Here is a 22,066-nt window from a genome sequence, read left to right as displayed (position 1 = left end):
AACCTGAATCCATAATCAAACCAAGGCCCCTGGAGCAACACTACCTGCTGTACCACTGCATCTTTTTGATTTATTTATTTATTTAGATAGTTATTAATTTGTCTTTTTTTTTTTTTTTCCTTTTCAACTATCAATCACCAAGTCATGAGCATGACTGTTTTTATCATTACTGTTGGCGGCTGTTTTATTGTCCATCATGCCACTCGATGCCAAACGCAAGCCAGTGTTTCAGACATGACGAGCAAAAGGCGCTACTTCCCTGCAGCTTTGCGCAATTTAAAATCAATACATTTAACAGCCACAGCAGCTGCAGTACGACTCGGGGTGAACAGAAACGCTTTACGTGGCCGAGATCACTACGGAGCTGTTGCATAACGGGAATAACACGGCGACGAAAGCCTGCTCTCCGCACACGCATGCCACAAGTAGATATGACGTTATGCCTTAAGACATTTTTCTTCAATGTTTTATAACTGGTAAACAAACAACCCCCCCTCACCCACCCCAAAACAGGAATCTGACTGACAGGATCCTATACTGTACAGTGCATGTCTAAAGTCTCTAGTCTAATCTAATGAGCCATGCTAAGCATTTTTAAACATTTGTTAATGGTTATCCTTTTTTTTTTTTTTTTTTTTACTTCTGGAGAGTAGCTGCTGCACAAGAACACTGAGTCGTCTGTTTGTTTACAGACGGCCTGTACTGTGTGTGAATGCACTGTACTAATGTACAGTTTATTCCGTAAACAAATTCTCCACATAAGCAAATATTCGGCGTGCACGTGGTGTGTGTGTGTGTGTGTGTGTGTGTGTGTACGATCCTCTGTGTAACCAGGAGGGTTTTTTTTTTCACCTTCTAGCATGTTTTATATCCAGACAAACATTGTAAGGGGTGCGTGGGCGAAGTGTAAACACAACAGGCAAGTGAGTGTGTGAAGTGTGAACAGTTATGGCAGCCTCGGTAGGTGTTGGAGCGGAAGCGGGTTGAATCTTGTTTGCATGGCTGTGCGAGGGCAGATGGATGCGAGTCTTGCGAGTGAAGGTTCCAGTTTAAAACATCTCGCAGCAACGGTGTGAATCCGTCAACCTCGTGAGATCATGGGCACACGTTTATCACTAATAAAACGTCTGCAAGGTTTTTTTTTTTTTTTTCTTTTTCCCACGATGTCCGAAAACCGTTATGTGGTCCTGAGTGAAAGGATCCTCGGCGCACGTCGCTGCACGTCAGGCCTACCTCTGTGTCTCGTGTGTATGTGTCATGATTGTGGAATTTAACATGGGTGTCGGACAGAGTTAATCCTCCTTGTTACCATGACTGCAACCTGTATCAGACCACGTATATACGTTCTCACCACAGGATGTTGTGAGTGAGAGTGTGTGAGTGAGAGTGTGTGGGTTCCTTTTAGGAAGAATTTGTCAGAGCTGAAGATGGAAAGCGTGTGTGAAATTTCATCTTAAAGCTTGGTTAGTGCTAAAGCTGGCCCTGTCGTTGAGGCAGACACAAGCCTGGATGCAGGAGAGAAAGGGGGGAGGGGGGAGCGAAAATAATTAATTGCAACAGTTTCACTTCAGCTTGTTTCGCAAAGCATGTTTGGGTTAAAAGCAGGAAGTTGACGCACGTCTCGGACGATCATGCATTGCATCCCCCCGGTCCCTGAGCAGGTTCCCAGGCCCGCTTCAGGAATAAAGCAGCATTTAAAGCTGTGCCGTGTGTTCCTGCAGCGCGCAATCACAAGCAAAGCAGCCTAATGAGAGCTTTATAGTGCTGTAAAGAGCTCTGCCTTTAGGAAGTGGTTTACAAACCAGACCTCTAACAGTTACTTCCACAAAAACAGGCACAAACGTACACACACACACTCCTCCTTTCCTAATGACAGTCTGCGTGTCGCCTCCTGTTTAGGCTCGAGGTGAATTTCGGTGCTTGGTAGTTAAGTGGTGTTCAAACGATTTTCACATTCTCACCTTGCTTTTTTTTTTTTTCCTTTCTTTAATATTAAACTGTTTCCTTTGTGCTTTGGAATTTCCTTGAATGAACATTCTGTCGTTTTCTCTCACCTCTTTCAGGATGACAGGCTGGGAGTTCTTCACTCGTTTCCCTGCCCTGTATCCTTTTCTCCTCAGCCAGCTCGAAGACGCTGCAGGTTCAGTGGACAGGTAAGAAGCTGTTGGTGCGTGTATGTTTTGGCGCAGGAGCTTTCTTTTTTGTACCCAAGATGAAAAATCAGGCCAGGGGAAAACAGTTAGTCATAGTCGTACCCGCCCCCCATGTACCCCCCCCCCTTTCTGTTTTCTCAGCAGCGTTTTTAATTTAAGGTCATTTAACTGCCTTATCGAGCCTCTTTAAGTCCTATTAAACACTGACGGACAGCTTCCGACTTCAGATGGCTTCGATAAGAAGTGTGTGTGTGTGGGAGCGGAGGCCGTTTTGGATCCAGACCACCCTCCGGTTTTCGCCCCCCCCAACTCTGAAAAGCTGTTGCGGCCTTATCTGTAATCCCGCCGGTTCATTTTGACACACGCCTTCCAAACCCGCGTTGCAAAACAGGCCCTTGGGTCAACGTTTTTGTAACATGAAGGGTTTTCTCTGTCTGGCTCTGGCGGAGAGCGTGGTGACTCTTTCTCACGGTCCAGATGGAGCTGTCTTTCCCCCAGCAAGCCGGTCTCACACTTTCATATTTATATTTAATAACCATACTAAATCACTTAGCATATATAATTAAATAAAAAAAATGGTAAGATAAAGTAGAGGCTTGAAAAGTCAAGGAGGTTCCCCAGACTGCCTGATGTTGATGCAGGCGGAGAGGGTGCTTGTGGGATAGTGGAATTGTGGGTAAAAGCCATCTCGGACACTGTTGATTTGATATTGATAGGAACTTTGGCTTTCTTTTCTTTCTTTTTTTTTTTTTTTTTTTTTTTTTTTTTTTTTGCTCTTGGAGTTTCTTCAGAATCGCTTTTCTTCGGATGATTACTTGCTTGGGGAATGCAGGAAGAAAGGAACATCTACTAGTTGCTTGCAGACCTCCAGCATGTAAACTCTTCTCTTTTTTTTCCTGTATATTTTGTCCATATTTTTTCCCTCCACATTCCCCTTAATTCATGTTTTCTCTCTCTTTCTCTATCTTTCTCTCTATCGCTCTCTCATGTTTCTCCTCTCACTCTATCTCTCTCTAGCGCTCTCCATCTTCTCTCTCTCTATCTTCTCTCTATCACTCTCTCTTTTCTCTGTTCACTCTCTCCATTGTCTCTCTTCTCTCTCTCTTTCTCTCCCGCTCATCTTTCTCCTCTCTATCTCTCTCTCTAGCTCTCTCCATCTTCTCTCCTCTCTCTTCTATCTCTCTCTATCTTCGCCCTCTCTCTAGCTCTCTCCATCTTCTCTCTTCTATCTCTCTCTATCTTCGCCCTCTCTCTAGCTCTCTCCATCTTCTCTCTTCTATCTCTATCTTCTCGCTATCGCTCTCTTCTCTCTCTGTTCTCTCTCTCTCTTTCTTTCTGTCCCCTCTCTCTCTCTCTTTCTCTAAGCCCTTTTCTTATTATGTGTAGATCTTCGCTACCGCTTGGTCTGTGGGGTTTAAATACATTACATTATTAGCTTATCTGCTCTGGATGGACTGAAACAAAGCCATTCATGAGTGGTGTAGTTTCTAGTTATGTGTACTAGACCCAGAGACTCTGGAAAAACCTTGGCTTCTAGAGTGCTAAGGCGATTTTGTCATCTTTGAGAGTTTGATTGATTACTCTGTGTGTGTGTGTGTGTGTGTGTGTGTGTGTGTGTGTGTGTGTGTGGTGAGAAAGATAAGGGGAGGATGTGGATTAGGGGGGTGTATGCAATAGCAAGGCGATGTGAGATGAAGTGTGCGTGTTTGTGTTTGAATGATGTGATTATTCCAGTATGACATCGCCAGCACTTTCAAATGTTTACTCTGGCATGCATCTCTTCTTGAGAGAGAAAGAGAGAGCGAGAAGGATGAGTGCAAGCCAGAGATGGAAATGAGAGGAGAACTGAGTGAGAGGGCCTGCTTCGGCGCCTGACTACATTTGGCCTGCCTCACCTCCGGATCAAGCCCTGCGCCATGCCTTTCAGTGCAGAGATGAAAATAGATCCGTTTCTGTAAACACCGAGAGCTCCTGCGCCGAGTCTGCACTCATTCCAGATGGACCCTGTTGTTTAATGTTGTGCTCTCTGTCTGTCTCAGTGATGCAGGACGAGTGAAGCTGCACCCCAGCCTGTTCCTGCTGTTGCTGGTGCTGGGACGTCTCTACCCATCACCTATGGACGGATCCTCCTCCCCTCTGGGCCTGGCCTCGTTTAGGCCCTTCATAATCAGGTTAGAGCGCCTGGGCTGTCGGTTCTTTTGAAAATCTTTGGTTGTAACTTCACACTGCTGAAAAGAGCGATCATTCATTAGCAGGTACGTTATACATTTCTAACAGAAGGTGAAAGCAGTTGCAAAAATCACAAACACAGCTTGAATCTCAAATGGCCTCCTTTTCATGATTAAAAAAAAAATGCTTTAAATATAAAAGCATTCAATCTGTCACGGGCATTCAGATCCTGACAAAGCCACAGCCGTCCGTAGCTGGGACAACAAGAGCATGTGATTGGTCCTCCTGGCATTACTCGAACCCCGGTCGATTAGAGTGACACTAACCAGTCGTAATGTTTGTGTGCTTGCGAAAGAAGACAGTTAGCACTCTTTGTCCAAGTGCACTTGGCAGCCTCTTGATACAGCATGAGCAGCAGTTTGAAAAGCTACACATACATGAATGTCGGAAAACACCACGCACTATGTAGGACCTAGAAACCGTTATATGCCCAATACAAGACAGTTTAAGATTTAAGTATTCTTGGACGGGATAGAATTTCTGGACGTATGTCTATTAAGTAATGTTCCCTGAACACAGGCAGTACTTGGTTTGCATGGGATACGCAATCTCTTCTATAGATCGCTTACATTTACAAATCACTGAGTTGGGGAATGCATTTTTAGTCATTGTATGCTACATACATCTCATTTGAAAACAAACTGATTATTTTCCAACTCATTATAAGTGCTTCATGTAGGGCTTGTGCTCGTGTAAGTTGCTCCTGATCAGTATTAGGTCACATGACTGTAATAGGCTTCACCTGCGCAAGAATGTGAAATCCCTGGATGATGAATATTCATCATCCAATTTAATAGGAACACCTGCTCATTTCTGCAGTTTTCCAATCAGCCAATCATGTGGCAGCAGGACAATGCATAAAATCATGCTGATAACAGGTCAAGAGCTTTCAGTTACTGTTCACATCAAATGTCAGAATGAAGAAAAAGCATAACTTCTCTATGACTGTAACCGTGGCATGGCTGTTGGTGCCAGATGGGTTGGTTTGAGTATGTCAGAAACTGCTGATCTCCTGGAATTTGCACATGCAACAGTCTCTAGAGTTTACACAGAATGGTGTGAAAAACACGAAGCATCCTGTGTGCAGTGGGCCATTAGGCTGAAACACCTTGTTGATGTGAGAGATCAGAGGAGAATGACCGGACTCTGTCTGAGCTGACAGGAAGTCTATAGAAACTCAAATAAGCACTCTTTACATCAGGAAAGCATCTCAGCATGCACAAAACATAGAGCCTTGAGGTGGATGAGCTGCAACAGTACAAGAACAGGAATCTGAGGCTATCATGGGCAGAGAATCACCCAAACTGGACAGCATGATAGCCTCAGATTCCTGTTCTTGGCTGACAGGGGAGGGACTCCGTGTGGTCTTCTACTGTTGCCGCTCATCCACCTCAAGGCTCTATGTTTTGTGCATGCAGAGATGCTTTTCTGCTCACCACGGTTGTAAATTCTGAGTGATTATTTTAGTTACTATATCCTTCCTGTCAGCTTGAACGAAGCTGGCCATTTGAACGTGGTCACTAGTTGATTTTTATTTTGGTTTCAGTTTGAGATGACAGAAAATATCGCTTCCTGGATTGTCTTAACATTGAAGAAAACGTGGAACATCTCTTCCCCGACAAGATCTAACAGTCTCTATAAGAGTCTTTACCAAGATGTTAGTTTAAATATTACCTAGGGTTAAAATAAGAAAAATACCCAAACACATCCCACCTCTCCATGTAAGACTAGTCCAATCCGAATAGGGCTTTAGCTACAGGAATTGTGACTCTAATAATACCTTTCATTAAACAATAAAACACAGAACATGGAATCTTAATATAGCTTAGGTTTGGTATTTTTCCTTTGTCATAAATATTGATATTTGTCATAATTGTAATAGAATTAAAACAGTTATACCTGTACAAAAAAAACCTCTCTCTCTCTCTCTCTCTCTCTCTCTCTCTCTCTCTCATGGAATAAAAGGCCAAATTTAAAATGTTGTATTCTTCCAGACTTCCAACAGGTATTTAAGTAAAGTTGCTGAGCATAACTATTACACAATATGCAGAATCTTAAATGTTGTTCATAGTCAATGGTGTTTCATTGTAGGCAGTCCTGCCCTTCTTAACCCGTGACTTGTGCTGATCCTAACCTCATTGTTTACAAGACACTTTCTGCACACTTCCTCCTCCTTCTCTTGTGCTGTCACAGCATGTTCCAGTGGTGGAAACCTGAACTCACGTAGCTCCTATTTGCACGTTTTTTATTTTAGTTTTTTTTTTTTTTTTTTTTTACGTTGTCCAAGTGTGAATCTGGTCACAATATTATTAGGACATGTTCTACGAGCATCTGTGGTGACCTCTAAACACAGTTTTAGGAGTGTGTGTGTGTGTGTGTGTGTGTATACATGCGCACGTACCAGGAGAATCTCTGGGAACGCCGTGTACTTCCCGATAAAGAAGAATAGAAACGTTTGGATTTTCAGGGAGCCAGACGCTGTCGGGTTGGAAAGATCATCCCCGAGAAGTACGGTAGATGTGAAGGAATATTTGTTAATGCTAACAATGAAAGAATGGGCAGAGTCATGCTGGACAGAATTCAACTGAATGAATTTGTTTATATTTTTTTCCCTAAAGGAATGATAACATAATTCAAGAAGCGCATTAATAAATGCCTGCGACTTGAATCTTCTGTACGTGCCATGATGTAGAAAATTAGTCGACCCGTTCTGACCAATCAGATTTGAGGATTCGTTAGTGCTATGGTATAAATGTACCTAACACAGTTCTACATTCAGTTGCACAGTGAATAATTTGTTACAGTACACTATATTAGGTAAAAGGATGTGTGAGGTGTGTAAGCTGCCTAATAAATAGTTCACCAGGCAGCATTATACGACAAGTGTTGCTTTTGTTCTTCATTCTCTGTATGACAAAGAACAACACGTGTGGTGACATTTTTCTGTAGTAGCAGCACGTCTGCGACTTGTTGACAGGGTTGATGTCAAGGGGGTCATTCGCACGTGGGTTTTGAGCCCCCCCCCAACCCTGTTACTGCTCCTTTCATTCTTCTCGTTGATATTTATAAATTACAGATGCTACATCCTTTTTTTATTATTATTTATTTATTTTTAAAATACAATTATATAAAGTGATCCATGAATTATAGGGAGTCCCCTCTGAAACTATTGGAACGGCAAGGCCAGGTCATTTGTGCTGTACACCAATTTCCTAGTATTTACATCTAGAGGCATTAAACAACATAAAACATAGAACCTTTTGTATCAGACCACCCAATGTTTAGGTGTGGAAAAGTACAGGAACGGGTAAGTCTTGAAATAAATGAATGTAAATAACACTTAATGTGGTTGCCTATCCCTTCCTTGCAATAACTGCATCAAGCCTAAGACTCACTGACATCATCAAACTGTTGGTTTCTTCTTTTGTGACGCTTTTCCAGGCTTTTGTTTGTTTCGGGGGGGGTTTCTCCCTTCAGTCTCCTCTTCAGGGGGTGAAATGCTGCTCAACTGGGTTAAGTTCTGGTGATTGACTTGGCCAGTCTAAAACCTTCCACTTTTCCTTCCTGATAAAACCCTTTTTGAGTTGGAAGTGTGTTTTAGATCATTGTCTTGCTGCATGATAAAGTTCTTCCCGATAAATTTGGATTCATTTCTCTGTAAATTAGCAGACGAAGTGTTCTGGAATTCATTCTGTTGCTACCATCATGAGTTACATCATCCATAAAGATTAGTGAGCCTGTTCCAGAAGCAGCCATGACACTACCTCCACCATGTTTCACAGATGAGCTTGTATGTTTTGGATCATGAGCAGATCCTTTCTTTCTCCACACTTTGGCCTTTGTCACTTTGGAGGTTAATCTTGGTCTCATCGGTCCATAAAACTTTGTTCCAGAACTTTTGTGGCTCATCTCTGTACTTTTTTTTTTAATGCAGATTCCAATCTGGCTTTATGATTCTTACGGTTGATGAGTGGTTTGCATCATGTGGGTATGGCCTCTATTTTTTCTTTTGAAGTGGTCTTTGAACGGTGAATTGTGATGCATTCGCCCCTGCCCTTTGGAGGTTGTTGCTGAGGTCACTGACTGTTTGGGGGTTTTTTTGTCACAACTCTTACAATGTTTCTCTCATCAGTTGTTTTCCTTCTTAGCTGACTCATTCTGTGTCTGTTGCTCAGTACACCAGTGGTTTCTTTCTTTTTCAGTACATTTCAAATTGTTGTATTGGCTATGCCTGATGTTTGATGTTTGTAGAATGCCTCTGATTGATTTTCCCTCTTTTCTCAGCTTCAAAATGGCTCTTCTCCCATAGACAGCTCTCTGATCTTGATGTTGCCTTATCCTTTTTAACAACAAATGCGGTCTTCCCAGGTGAAACTGAAGGCTAAAACCAAGAGTAAATGTTCAGAGCTGTTTATTGTTTAAAAAAATCAAACAAACAGGACCCACCTAGGTAACAAAAAAATGCCTCTGTGACATGTTCCCAATTTTTTTACTCGCTACAAATTGGCTGGTCTAAAATTTTTTTTACGTTCTGTCGTTTTAAACATCTAAATACCAGGAGAAAAAAAGCTGACATTCTAAACTCTTCTCATACTCATCTTTTGAACTTAAACCCAAATGTCTTCAGTTTACAGCAAAAAATGAATTGGCCTTGCTGTTCCAGCAGTTTCAGAGGGGACTGTGTGCTCTACTAATCTTTTTATTCTAGGTTTGGATTTCAGATTTGGTGGAATTTGGCTGTATTTGTGTGCAGCACCAGTTAATAGATAGAAAAATGGACAAAAGGACATTACCATAGTCTGCCTTCAAATGCTTTGCTGTCTTCTTTCTTCTCCTCTCGAGTAAGTGAAGAAAGGGGAGGAAATAAGCTTAAGTCGGTTCTTTTGAAAAGCCACCATTTTGAGTAGAAATCACAAACCAACAACTCCATGCCATGCACTTTCTTTTTCAGAGTCGAAATTCTTAATCAGAAACATAAACTGCATTATTTATGAGAATATAGTGGACTATGATTTGTAATGAAAGTGGCGTTAGTGGTTGGGAGATCTGCCCATATGCTTATAAGACTGTGTTGCAACCATGTACATTCCTGTAGAAAGAGGCAAATTGTGTTTATTTGGCAGTATCGGGAAGCTTTGGTTGTCCAAATAGCTTGTTTCTCAATACATTTTTACTCCACAGCATCAGCATACCAGCTTTATTACTTTTGATTGCTCTTTCTGTGTGGGAGGGTGGTTTTGAGTGCAACTTGACTGAGCATTTGAAAAACAGCACTCATTGCAAGGAGGGGATGAGCAGTGTAGCCACCAGTCGTATCCTATTCTAGGAGATCCCAGATCAACACAGGAATTGTGTATGCCCCGGCTTTGAGAAACATGTGTGCACATATGATGTGGTTTTATTTAGTTGTATGTTTGAACGTTTGAGGGTAGTGTGTTTTTGAATTGTTCAGTCATGTGTGTCTTTGTGTGTTTTCTGTGTGCAAATGGCAGTGGCATTTATATGCCTTAACATAATTGTGTGTGTGTGTGTGTGTGTGTGTGTGTGTGTGTGTGTGTGTGCCTGGAACGAAGCGGTGATGGGAGTGAAAGCACGTCAGGCCAAGGCCTTGGGTCGGAATGCAGATAACGTGGAGGAACAGAGGAGTCCATGCTAATGGAGACCGGTGGAATACATGGAAAACACGCTTGCATAGCTAGTCTACCAAACTTTAAAAGCCACACATAGCCTTAATAACAAAATATTAGCGATATAATAAAATAGCTACAATCAATGTACTGAAGAATAACCTAACGATAGAATAAATTGTCCTGTGACTCAAGGCCTGAGATAAGAGTGGCGTGTTGGAGTGACCTGACAGAACCTGAGATTGCTCCTCATCTTCTGTTACTTAGTTATGCGTTCGAACGTATTTCTGTCCAGAACGGCATGGAGATAATACATATGAGTTTAAATACATCGAACGATTTCAGCCCAACAGTCTCCACAGCAATACAAGCGCAATATTGTCTACTAGCACAACATCGTTCCACTTAATAATCAGATCATTGGTTTGCTCTCGGCTACGTTAGCGTTATGCAATTGAACTGTGCCTTTAAGGTTTAAGGGCTTTGGGATGAAGGTCTGGCTGGCTGCTTCTCGTCAGGGGAGGTATGCGAGCACATCCACCCAAATGAAGCCCACATGGAGGCGATGTTAAATATAGCCAGGCCCTGACTGTCTGCGCTTGCACTCCTCCCCTACCCAGGCGCGTGTGTACGTGTCTGGAAACTTGGTGCTGCGTTGACCCCCTGTGTCCTCCTTGCAGCTTCAAACAATCTTTGAGTTCCATGCTGGGGGAGTTCTGGAGAGGAAAGAAGAGATGACCTGAAAGATCAAATCTGATGTTTTGTGTTCTGTTGCACGATTAGGAATGGATAACGAACCGGATAACGAAAGCAGGGTCCTTGTGCAGGTCTGATAAACTGTGGAATTTAAAGGCACCTATTTTCTTAGACATAAGGGCAGACCTGAGGTCTTCACTAGAGTGTGGTGTGTTTCATCAATAAACATGGCCAAGAACCAACTACTTTTAGAGAAAGAGGCATTTTGACTGACTTAGCAGATGAGCAACCAATCACCTTTTCCTGTAGTCTGTTAACAAACATGTGAGATTCTCATTTACTCATCAGTAACGACTTCAAACAAAACTCTTTTAATAACTTTTAAAGACGGTATTCTGTGAGCTTTTTACTGCTCAGTGATTTATATCTTGCTCTGAAAACCTAATTGGTTGCCCTATGAAAACCGGCACGCAGAAGTATTCAAGGTCCTGAAGCTTGTGGCCAGAAAAGTGCACGAAAGGAATCGGACACTTTGGTTTATTTAAGACTACAACTACCCAAAGACTGACCTGGAGAATGACCATAAATTCAGAAAAAGTATGGCTTTTCTGGAAGGTTTTAAATCCATCGTCTTCCCTCGTGCACGAGGATGGCTGGACGTTTTAAGAACTCAAGATTTTGAGCGATGTGTTAGACAGCGCTTTCCATCACTATCCTCAAAACACCAACTGAGGATATATCAGTCCCTCCAGGATTTCACAAAATCAGGCACACTCCGCGATATTCGGAGGAGCTTGCGAATTTTTTTTTTTTCTTTCCCACAATGACATCGTGTGACATCACAACGTGCATTCAGCCAAAGCCCTCTTCGATTCATGCGCATCGAACACGAGTACAGCGAAAGAAAGACCGTGCAAAACAATTTCATGCAATCATTTTGTCACCAGTTCAAGTAGTTTTCAAAAATAAAAATGATAACTTTGCAAGTTGCATCGCAAATTTTGAAAAAAGCCACAGCAAAATCGAGCATTTCTGGGCACAACAATCACACAAAAAAACACTGCAAAATCCTGTATGGATATATTTTGAAAGAATGGTGTTCATCCCTCCAGTGAGGTTACGGAGACTTGTACAGTATATGGCACATCACACTGAAGTTGTTGTTGTGGAACCTTGTGGTGGCCTAGAACCTTACTATGACACAATGTTGTTGTTGTTGTTGTTGTTGTTGTTGTTGTTGTTTTTTCCCCCTTTCTCACGTGTTTGCTGTATCTCTGGTCTTCTACTTGACTTCTTGGCTAGAGCTCGGAGCTTCAAATTAAAATGAACTACACAGCAATCCACTTAAGTCTGAAAGAAGCAGCGTAGAAAAAGGACCAGCTTCACTGTGTAATCAGAGGAGTTACAAACCCGTAGTGTTATTTCTCCTCTGAGACCGTTTCATCCGAGACTTCATTTGATATGAAAGCACCTGGCTCTGTTCTAAACAAGACATGTTTTAACAGTCTCTAGGCACTCTCTAAATCGGTTTAGACCCATGCAGGTTGTGTTCGGTGTTTGGGTCATATGTGGTACAGGTTTGAGGGTTAACAGTCTGCAAAGCCATATAAGATTGGGAAACCGGACCGCCTGGCCAAACAAGAGCCAGATGGCTGCCTGGGCCGTAATGGCCGCTCGAGACAGAGCATGAGTCCCCTGGAGATGCCTCGCCTCGGCCGGCTGTGTTTCTAAAATTACACCCTTCCAAACTGTCATTTCCTCTCCAAAGAGTTTTAATGAGACAAATTAGTGCTGATAGGAAGCATATGAGGCCTGAAAAGGGGGCTAGAGACTGCGAGTCATTAGTGAATGTGTATGTTTGCCTTTTTTGCTTTGCCTTGTTCCTATGACATGTTAGTATGTAAGAGAGTGAGTTAATACCAGCTTAAGGGTCTGTGTGTGTGTGTGTGTTTAAATCTGTTCAGAAACAACAGGCATTTGTGTGTGCGTGTGCCATGTGACATGATTTGTGCTTGTTAGGAGTGACTGTTGTCATGCTGTGATGTTTAAATGAAACATGGGTCGTGTGTGTGTGTGTGTGTGTGTGTGTACATTGGCGGTGTCTGCATCGAGAGGAATTTGAGCTCAGCAGTTGAAGGGCCACATGTCTGGAAGCCTGTTGCAGTTTCACATCTCTCGATTTCAGATACCGGCTTCATTGTCTTGTCTTTTTCAGACTACCTTCTGCTTTAAGTCATTTATTAATTTGCTTTCTTTCATTTCGTTTTCCCCAGAAATTGGTCTTTCTGTATGTTTCCACCCATCATTTATTCATCCAAGAACTTTCACTCTTTTAGTCCGGTGGTGGAGATGGTTGGTGTTCACTGCTAATGTCAACGCTGACCACTTGTTAGTCTCAGCATTAAACAAGCACAGCTTCAACAACAACGCACTCGAGACCGAGAAACCACAGCGAATCGCTCGGCTGTTACTTCTCCTCTCCTTTCTATCTGTCCACCCATCCGTCAATTACTTTTTTTTTTTTATCCCCCTCTAAATATGCTCCCACTGTGGCTCGTTTCCCATGGCTCGCAGTTTCCATTCTTCTCTTTCCTGCTGTCATTCATCGACGGAGGCACTATTTTTATTTTTATATTAAGTGTTTTTATGATTGTGGAGAGGCTTGTTTTAAACAGTGGTCATGCCACTCAGTGCTGCCTGAAAAGCACCATCTCAATCCCATGCCCACCCACTCTTTCTCTCTTCCAACCCCATCTTTTTATGTAAGTCCATATTTCCTCAGAAAGGTTTAAAAGCAACAATCCAAAATAATAACCGCAATAATAACAGTACTGACAAGAATGACAGCAGTGAAGGTTAAAATGTGCAGTCATGGGTTAGTACATATTTTGAGGTGAGCATTGCTGCGTGTCCTTCATGAGGACAGACTTTTCAATGTCTATTGTGACCTCTGAGCCTTTACTTGGTCGTGTTCTGTCTCTGCTTTGTGTCTATGACCATGAGGATAAACTTTACCAATGTGTGCTAAACCAATCTGTTTGGGGTTTGACAGCAGTGTAAGGGTGCTTTCATGGGGTTTTTTTTTCCTCTTAACTGTCAACACACAGTTTAAACATGCACGTCTATGGGAAGTGGCCGCAAGGCAATCGTACTGCAGCCATTGCCGCCAGCTGTGTTTTTGTTGTTGTTGTTTTTGTTTTGTTTAGTTTATTTGGTCGCAGCAGAGTAGTCCCAACAACTTAATTTTTTATCTATTTATTTAACATAAGCATTTCTTTTTCGTCTCACGATTGCAATCAGGTTCCAGGAGTTCTCCAGCAAGGTAGTGTGTAATAACATCACCAGCAGGAAATGGTCTTCACTGGCCTATAGGTGCGTTTGGGAGATGTAGATTATTCCAGCTGCACTGCTAGTTCTTTAAAGTGCACCTATTATGGTTTTGAAACGTGCCTAATTTTGTTTTAGAGGTCTCATACAGTAGATTTACATGCATCCAAGGTCAAAAAACACTTAATGTGCTCATAATTTAAACTGCAGCATTACCTAAATTGCATTTTTTCCTTCAGTGTCACAAACGACTCGTTAAATGATTCGTTCTAAAGGATTCATTCTAAACTCCTCCTTTCAGAGAGCATACTCTGCTCTGATTGGTCAGATGTCCCAGTCTGTTGTGATTGGTCCACCGCTGTCAGTGTGTGTGTGTGGAAAAGGAAACACCCACTACCATAACGAGTTTCAGCTCCGTCTGTTTGTGAGCAACCAATGAAGACCAGAGGTGAGGCTTTTAGTTACAAACCTACGTAGGTTAGTACAGGCAGTAAAGTCTGGTATTACTAATGACTCGTTTCGGCTGTTCAGAATCAGTTCCTTCTTTTGGGAGTCAATAACTCCGTTTGTGAGCTTTGGTTTTTGAAACTTTGCAGACTTTTTACATTCACAAATAGCTCTATAACACACTACAAGAAAGGTAATATTTGAAAATCCATAATTGGTGCACTTTAATGTAAACATTAAACTGGGATGGTCTGAGGAGCCATTTTCTTAAACTTTATTTTTAAATGAAATTTTTCACATAATCCGACAAGTCAGATGAAATGGAATCGTTTCTAAAAATCCACAACACGGGCAGTGATTGCTTCTTTTTTTTTTAATGTTTGGTTTGCGTGACGGTTGATGAAGGTGTTTTGTTCGTTTGCAAGGACGGCAAACTGACTCTTATTCCACCCACTGCATTCAGTAAGGTATGTTCAGAAAAAATTCTGATATTTTGAATGCTGCTAAATAGTTTCCCAAGTCTAACTTCACACAAATGCTTCTGAAATCGTTCGCATCCATTGTGCTCTGCAGCTCAGGCATGCTTTATTTATTTATTTATTTATTTATTTATTTATTTATTTATTTATTTATTTATTTTAATCATTTCAGCTGGGATCATATGAAGGGCACAAGTTCATTATTTTTAACATTTGAGTTTTGAGTCAGTTCTTTGAATGACTGATTAAATTCAAACTGGTTAGAAGCCTTTTCTCTTCGTACTTCACTTCTTGTGTTTCCCAGAACTGACTTTGCTAAATGGAATCATCATTTGCTGTAAGAGTTTTGGTCAGATTTTGTTTATAAAAGTACTTGCACTAAGTACTTTTTATGCCCTCTTATGTGGGGGAGGCATTATGTTTTCAGGTTGTCCACCTGTCCGTCCAAGATTCTTATGATATCTGCATGATATAGCCGGTATCTCAGGAATGAGTAGTTTAATGTTTGTTGGATGTGAAATTATTTCAACATCTTCGCTGTCACAAAGCATCTTTACAGAAAAAAAACAAACAAACATACATTTAAAATTTTATCCCTAACGATAAAGCCAACGGTGGCAAGGAAAAATTCCCTGAGACGACATGAGAGAGAAATCTTGAGAGGAACCATACTCAATAGGGAACCCGTCCTCATCTGAGTGACACCGGATAGTGTGATTTATAAATCATTACTCTTCTACAAATGTGTACTATACAGTCTAAATGTGTTGAAAGGAAGTTAAGTATGAGCATCAGGGTCAATTTAGCATTCGTTCGAGTTTAAACTTTACATCTATCATATCCGAGTGAAGATATTGACTGTTCACTGAGTGAGATTTGAGTGTAAATGTTTGAGACTTGGCAAGCAGTCTTTAGGCTATGCAAGGAACAACATTCACAGCCATCTTTAGGGTATCCATGTGGTACCATTTGCAGCAATTTCGTGGTGGTCTTTAGGTTATCCTTGCAGGCCATCCACAGCAGCAACAGCAGTTTACATTTATCAGCAGATGAACTGATTAGATTTTGATCCAAACAGGTTGAATATGTCTTCTATAGCTTCCTCCTTGTTTGAAGTATATTTTAAGGGAATTTCTATCATACAAATTAGTCACAAGAAGGACGAGACCTGGTGGTGTGCAGAGGCATCTCTGTCGATGCCATTGGCATTCAGTTCAACTTGTTTAAGTCTTCGTCATCTGCTTGACTGTTTTAAATTTACTTTCCTCTTTATCCTTTTATGATAGATTTGCATACAGTGTCGACTGTTATTGTTAGCCGTGCTTATGATTCATTAAGGTCATTGTTAACTAGGGCTGCAACTATCGATTATTATCATAAGCGATTAGTTGCCCGATTTATTTTTTCAATTAATCGGATGGGGCGGGGCAAACTTTCAGTACCATTTTTTTGTTTGTTTGTTTATTTAAAATAAAATGCACAAACTGAGTGTTACAAATATAAACTTCAGACTAAAACTTTATCCAAAACATAAAAGAACCCAACACACACACACACACCAGAATATATGTTATTAATTTAGGACTGTAGTTTAATTCGGTGCTTTTTGTGCATCCATAAAAATAATGCATAAATACTATAAAATACATTTTTAAAAATATATATCATTTATTTTATAATATGTATGCATAAAAAGCACCGAATTACACTACAATCCTAAATTAATAATAAAAACTCACTTTTACGGCACCTTGTGGTTTCTGTTACTCGCTGCCTTTAGCCATATTATTTTACTTGTGTTCACTTTTGATCATAGTGTTTTAATTAGCCATTACAGAACTTACTCGCGCTCCCATTCTGTATCAGCGTACCTGTACCTGCCTTAGAGGACTTGGAGGTTGCACACTTTCTTCCTCAGTCATTTGACGATTTCGCCTTCGTCTGTTGGTCACTGAGGCCATGTTGGGAATAAAATCTAACGCCGACAAAGTAAACTGAAGAAAGTCATTGTCCGTGAATCTGGGTGTCTGCTAATGTTAGCGTGCGTATGACGTCATGCGCCATCGCCTAGGAAACGGCTTATACTACCAGTTAGTAAAAAAAAAAAATCGCTAGTGTTATATTTGAGATGATATTACCTTTCTAAAATTCACACACTAGATGGTAGTGCAGAGTGCATATGGTAAGTGTATAGTAGTTCATGTAAATGTACTTTACAGAAGTTTAGTATTACTCTCCGAAGCGTGTTTTCGGAACAGAAGTAACGTAATGAGTAAATCGCCCCCATGCCACGCGCAGACCAACTAATCAATAATGAGATTCGTTGACAATGATTTTCATAATCGATTATTATCGATTAGTTGTTGCAGCTCTATTGTTAACACAGTTAGTAATTCTGTTCAGATTATCTCAAGTTAGTGTCTGGTTGAATCTTTCAGGGGTATCCCAGTACCTACGTTTGGCATGCTCCATCCTGTTTCATTTTTCATGTTTAGCCTTTTAAAGGCTTTAATCGACATAACCAAATCCGCGTAAGCATCATAGAAATGTCCACTAGCAACAAGCGGAGAGGTGCAGTCTGGCATGCGATGACGAGATTTGCACTGTGGAGTATGTATTTATGTATTAGTGGTGTTGGTGTGCGTTTGTTGCTTGACCGTGCACAGCAAGTGGCACATTCACAGTGAAATTCACATGAACTACACTTTCACACTTTAAAGTTATTTTTGCCATTCTTGCGAGCAGTAAGCCACAAGAACCAAATACAATGTTGCAGTGTTTTGGCTTGCCAATTCCACTTTGCTGGTTGTGCCATGTCTTCTCTTATATAACTCTAGTAATTGCTTGTTAGCTAAACACAGGTTTTTAAAAATGGCAGGTATGAAGGTTGGTCATTCATTGAAGCTTGTGTTTAACCAATCGGAGACATTTAGTATGCCATTACCCATGCCAGTAGTTCTTCCACAAGTATGACCCACTCTTGAGCACGAATTCAAACGGTTACTGTACTGTGGCCAGAAACTAAAACTGGCCCAAATGACTGAGTTCCTGGAAAAGTATGAGGTTTAGAAGACTTTGTTACTGGAAAGATTCCTTTTGTGCTTTTCACACCTGGGACTGATAGTGGATAATATCGGTTTCTTCTTATCATTGAAAAAGGATTCTACAGAGAAATTGTAGTTAACACCAAGAATGTGTCTGTCTATGATGTGCCAATATTGTTCTGAAGCCTTTCAGGGAATTGGGAAAACTGTCAGATCCGGCCCATGCTTCCTTTTGGCTTTTCAAGTTAAAACGTTATGTAATCAGTCAACGTTCCAGAATCATGATCAGTATGAGGTTTTTTTTAAGGTACAGCGTCTAAGTAATAATTATGGAGGAGTTGAGATTCTGGCCTTTGGAGTGTATTGTACCATCCATGGTCATATTCTTCAGCTTATACACAGCACAAACATATCGTCCTAGACAGAATCTTGTCATGTGACAGAAAAAAAAGGGTGCGTGGCTGCTCAAAAGAAGTTCTTGTTGCAGTTGCCGCTTGTTTCCTTCTCATAACGTAGATTGTTATAATATATTCCGTCCGTCCATCCATCCATACATTTTCTGGGCACAAGGTGGGGGACACTCTAGACGGGGTGCCACCCATTCACACTCTATGGACAATTTACAGATGCTATTCAGCCTACAGTGCATGTCTTTGGACTGGACCCACAGCATGAGGAGACCAGTCAAACTCCGCTCACACAGGGCGTAGCCGGGAATCGAACCCCCAACCCTGGAGGTGCGAGGCAATAGTGCTAACCAATAAGGCACCGTGGCCCTCGGTTGTACTATATTAATTTTCCTAAAAATCTCTTAACAACGATCTTCATAACATCTTATTAAAATAGGTGTCGTTTAAGTTGAGTTGCTTGAAATTGTTGTCATGGTAACAAAATGATGCTCTCTCCAAGCCCAACATCACATTTCTAGATTTAGCTGTGAAACTGTGTATAATGGTTCCAGATCAAGCACTGGTGCAGGAGGCTTTTGAAAGACACTCTTATTTGGGGAATGGAGAGAAACTGTGGTGTGAAATGTTAATTGACATTTGGGCTTTCGATGTCATAGTGTGTACCAGTGGTAACACCCCCCCCCCCCCCCCCCCCCCCTTCAAATTCGAAGTTGATTGATAAGTTAGAGCTGGGGGAAAATGTGCAGGACACGGGGTACTCGAGAACAAGGATTAGGAACCTGTGGTCTGGTACTGACTATACTGCAGTGTTCCTCCACCTCATCTGGCTTCAGCCAGGAAAATATATAATAATATCACAGGCTGATGCCAATGCCCTGAAACAACACTAGTAGTATACTAGGTGCTTATAATAATGTGACCGTCAAAATTCCTTCTCTGAATTTGTTGTGCCTACTGATTGATGGTTTCAGACAGGACAGTAGTATGAAATTTCAGCTGAAGAAATGTGAAGAGGCAGAACAGATTGTTCTGGGAGTGTGTCAGGAAGGTGGACGTATGAGGGCAGTAGGCGTAGGGTCACCTCACGCACATTGCTTTGATTGGGTTTACACACTGGAAAGCCCCTGCAGTCTGGAAATCACAGGGTTTTTTTTTGTTTTTTTTTCTTTTTCTTTCCCTCCTGAAGTTTAGCTTTCATACAATCTCACCCCCACCACTTAAGCACCGGTAGTGATGAGTGTCCTTACATTTACATGTGTTTATATATTCTGAATTGCCCTAATAGTAGACCACAAGCGATAGGAGACTACTGTAAGTCTGTGTGAGAATGGGGTTGTGTAAGGGGGGGGGGGGGGGGGGGGTGGGGGGTGCATGGTGGGGGGAGTTTAAGTGACAATTGGTTAGAGGTTAGGAATTTTTTATTATTGTTGTTTTTTTGTTGTTGTTGTTGTTTCCCCCTGTTACTGCAGGTCTGTCACAAGATTTGGCTGAAAGACAAATCACAACTTTATCTTAATGCACTTTTTCTAGTACAACTCTAATTCTGAAAAAGTTGGGACAGTATGGAAAATGCAAAAAAAAACCCCAGAAAGAATCATGTGAAAATTCAGTTCACCCTATACTATATTGAAGACACAGTATTACACATTATTTGATGTTTTACTTTGTGAATTTTATTTATTTTTGAAAATATACACTCATTTCAAATCTGATGACTGCAACACACTCCAAAAAAGTTGGGACAATCGACTGTTTACCGCTGTTTAACATCACCTTTTCTTTTAATAACAACCGGAATTTTCTCCCATTCATCCATACAGCTGCACAATTGTACGGGTCCTTTGTTGCCTTATTTTGCGCTTCATAATGTGCCACACATTCTCAATCGGAGACAGGTCAGGACTGCAGGCAGGCCATGCTAGTACCCACACTCTCTGCTTACGCAACCATGAACTTGTAATCTGGGCAGAATGTGTTTTGGCGACATATGTTGCTCCCAAATGTGTACACATCTTTCTGCATTAATGGTGCCCTCACAGATGTACAAGTTACACATGCCATGGGCACTGACACCCCCCCCATACCATGACAGACACTGGCTTTTGGACCTGACACTGATAACAGCTTGGATGGTCCATTTCCTCTTTGGTCTGGAGAACACGATGGTTGTTTTGTCCAAAAACTATTTGAAATGTTGACTCATCAGACTAGAAAACACGATTCCACTGTGCTACTGTTCATCTCAGATGAGAACGAGCCCAGAGAAGTCGGCGGTGCTTCTGGATAGGGTTGATGTATGGCTTTTGCTTTGCATAGTAAAACCTTGTTGTTGACTGACAAAGGTTTACCAAAGTATTCCCGAGCCCATGTCAGGATATCCATTACAGACTCATGACTGTTTTTAAGACAGTGATGTCTGCGGGATCGGAGATCGTGCACATTCTGAAGAGGTTTTCGGCCTTGCCCTTTACGCACAGAGATTTGATCAGATTCCTTGAAGCTTTTAATTATATTGTGCACTGTAGAAGGTGAAATGCCCAAAATCCTACCGATTTGTCTTTGAGGAATGTTGTTCTCAAAGTGCTGAATTATTCGTTGATACATCTGTTGGTAGACTGTCGAGCCTCGACCCATTCTCGATCTTGAAGGACTGGGCCTTTTTGGAGGCTACTTCGTGTACTATGATTAGACCATTGCCTCACCTGTTTCACATCACCTTCTTATTTCAACTGTGCCAAGTTTTTTTTTTTTTTCCCCATTTAGAGATAATGGGCTCTCACTGTGGTTCTTTGGAGTCCCAGAGTCTTTGAAATAGCTGTGTAACCCTTCCCAGACTAATGAATTTCAATCACCTTCTTCCTAATCATTTCTGGAATTTCTTTCAACTTTGTCAGAGTGTGTTACTGGGTAAGACCTTTTACCCAACTTCATGCTGTTGAAAAAGTTCTATTTAAGTGTTGATTTGATTGAACAGAGTTTGCAGTAATCAGGCCTGGTTGTGTCTAGTCCAGCTGAACCCCATTACGAATGCAGCTTCATAGATATGGGGAATTGGTAACTATGGGGGCAAATACATTTTCACACAGGCCCAGATGGTATTGGATAACTTTTTTTTACTTCAATAAATAGCATTTACTCAGGCTGCCTTTGTTTTATCTAAGATTTTGTTTTAATTTAATTTCTTTAGTATGAGAGATGCACAAAAACAGAAGAAATCAGGATGGGGACACATACTTTATCACAGCACTCTGTTTTCAGATATGATTAAAGTTTGGAGTTCATTTTTTTGAGTTACAGGTGATAACGTTTAATAAATGACAAAAAATTCTTATTTGTTCTAGGTGTTCTCGATCCGCTGTGTACCGCATTCGGGAGATGGCGGCCCGAGCTCTAGTTCCGTTTGTTCTGGTCACCGACGTCCCCTCCACCATCAGGACACTGCTGGAGGACCTTCCTGTGAAAGCAGGCCCAGGAATACAGCAGAACCACATCCACGGAACTCTCTTACAGGTCCGGATCATAGAGCAACTTCTTAATTCCTTTGCTTTCTGTGTAAGGTCTGCTGATTTGAGCGTATAAACCGGTATTATAGTCAGTCTATTCCTTTGAAATGAGAGCTGGAGCGTGAGAAGGTGAAAGTGAACTTGTTTCCAG

The 22,066-nt window shown here is 41.4% G+C and overlaps 1 protein-coding gene across 3 annotated transcripts in view; it reads left to right on the top strand.

The window, feature by feature from the left end:
- The window catches only part of thada (THADA armadillo repeat containing), a 101,845-nt gene that overhangs the window by 44,743 nt on the left and 35,036 nt on the right, over nt 1-22,066 (top strand). For all 3 annotated transcript variants that reach the window (XM_017463655.3, XM_047154310.1, XM_017463656.3), the window contains 3 exons: nt 2,064-2,153; nt 4,193-4,324; nt 21,754-21,922. In XM_017463655.3, coding sequence (XP_017319144.1) covers nt 2,064-2,153; nt 4,193-4,324; nt 21,754-21,922 — 391 coding nt within the window. The remainder of the gene's footprint in view (nt 1-2,063; nt 2,154-4,192; nt 4,325-21,753; nt 21,923-22,066) is intronic.

The sequence above is a fragment of the Ictalurus punctatus genome, chromosome 3 (genome assembly GCF_001660625.3).
Source record: "Ictalurus punctatus breed USDA103 chromosome 3, Coco_2.0, whole genome shotgun sequence".
NCBI classification, from domain to species: Eukaryota; Metazoa; Chordata; class Actinopteri; order Siluriformes; family Ictaluridae; genus Ictalurus; species Ictalurus punctatus.
This window is presented reverse-complemented; position numbering and strand designations above follow the sequence as displayed.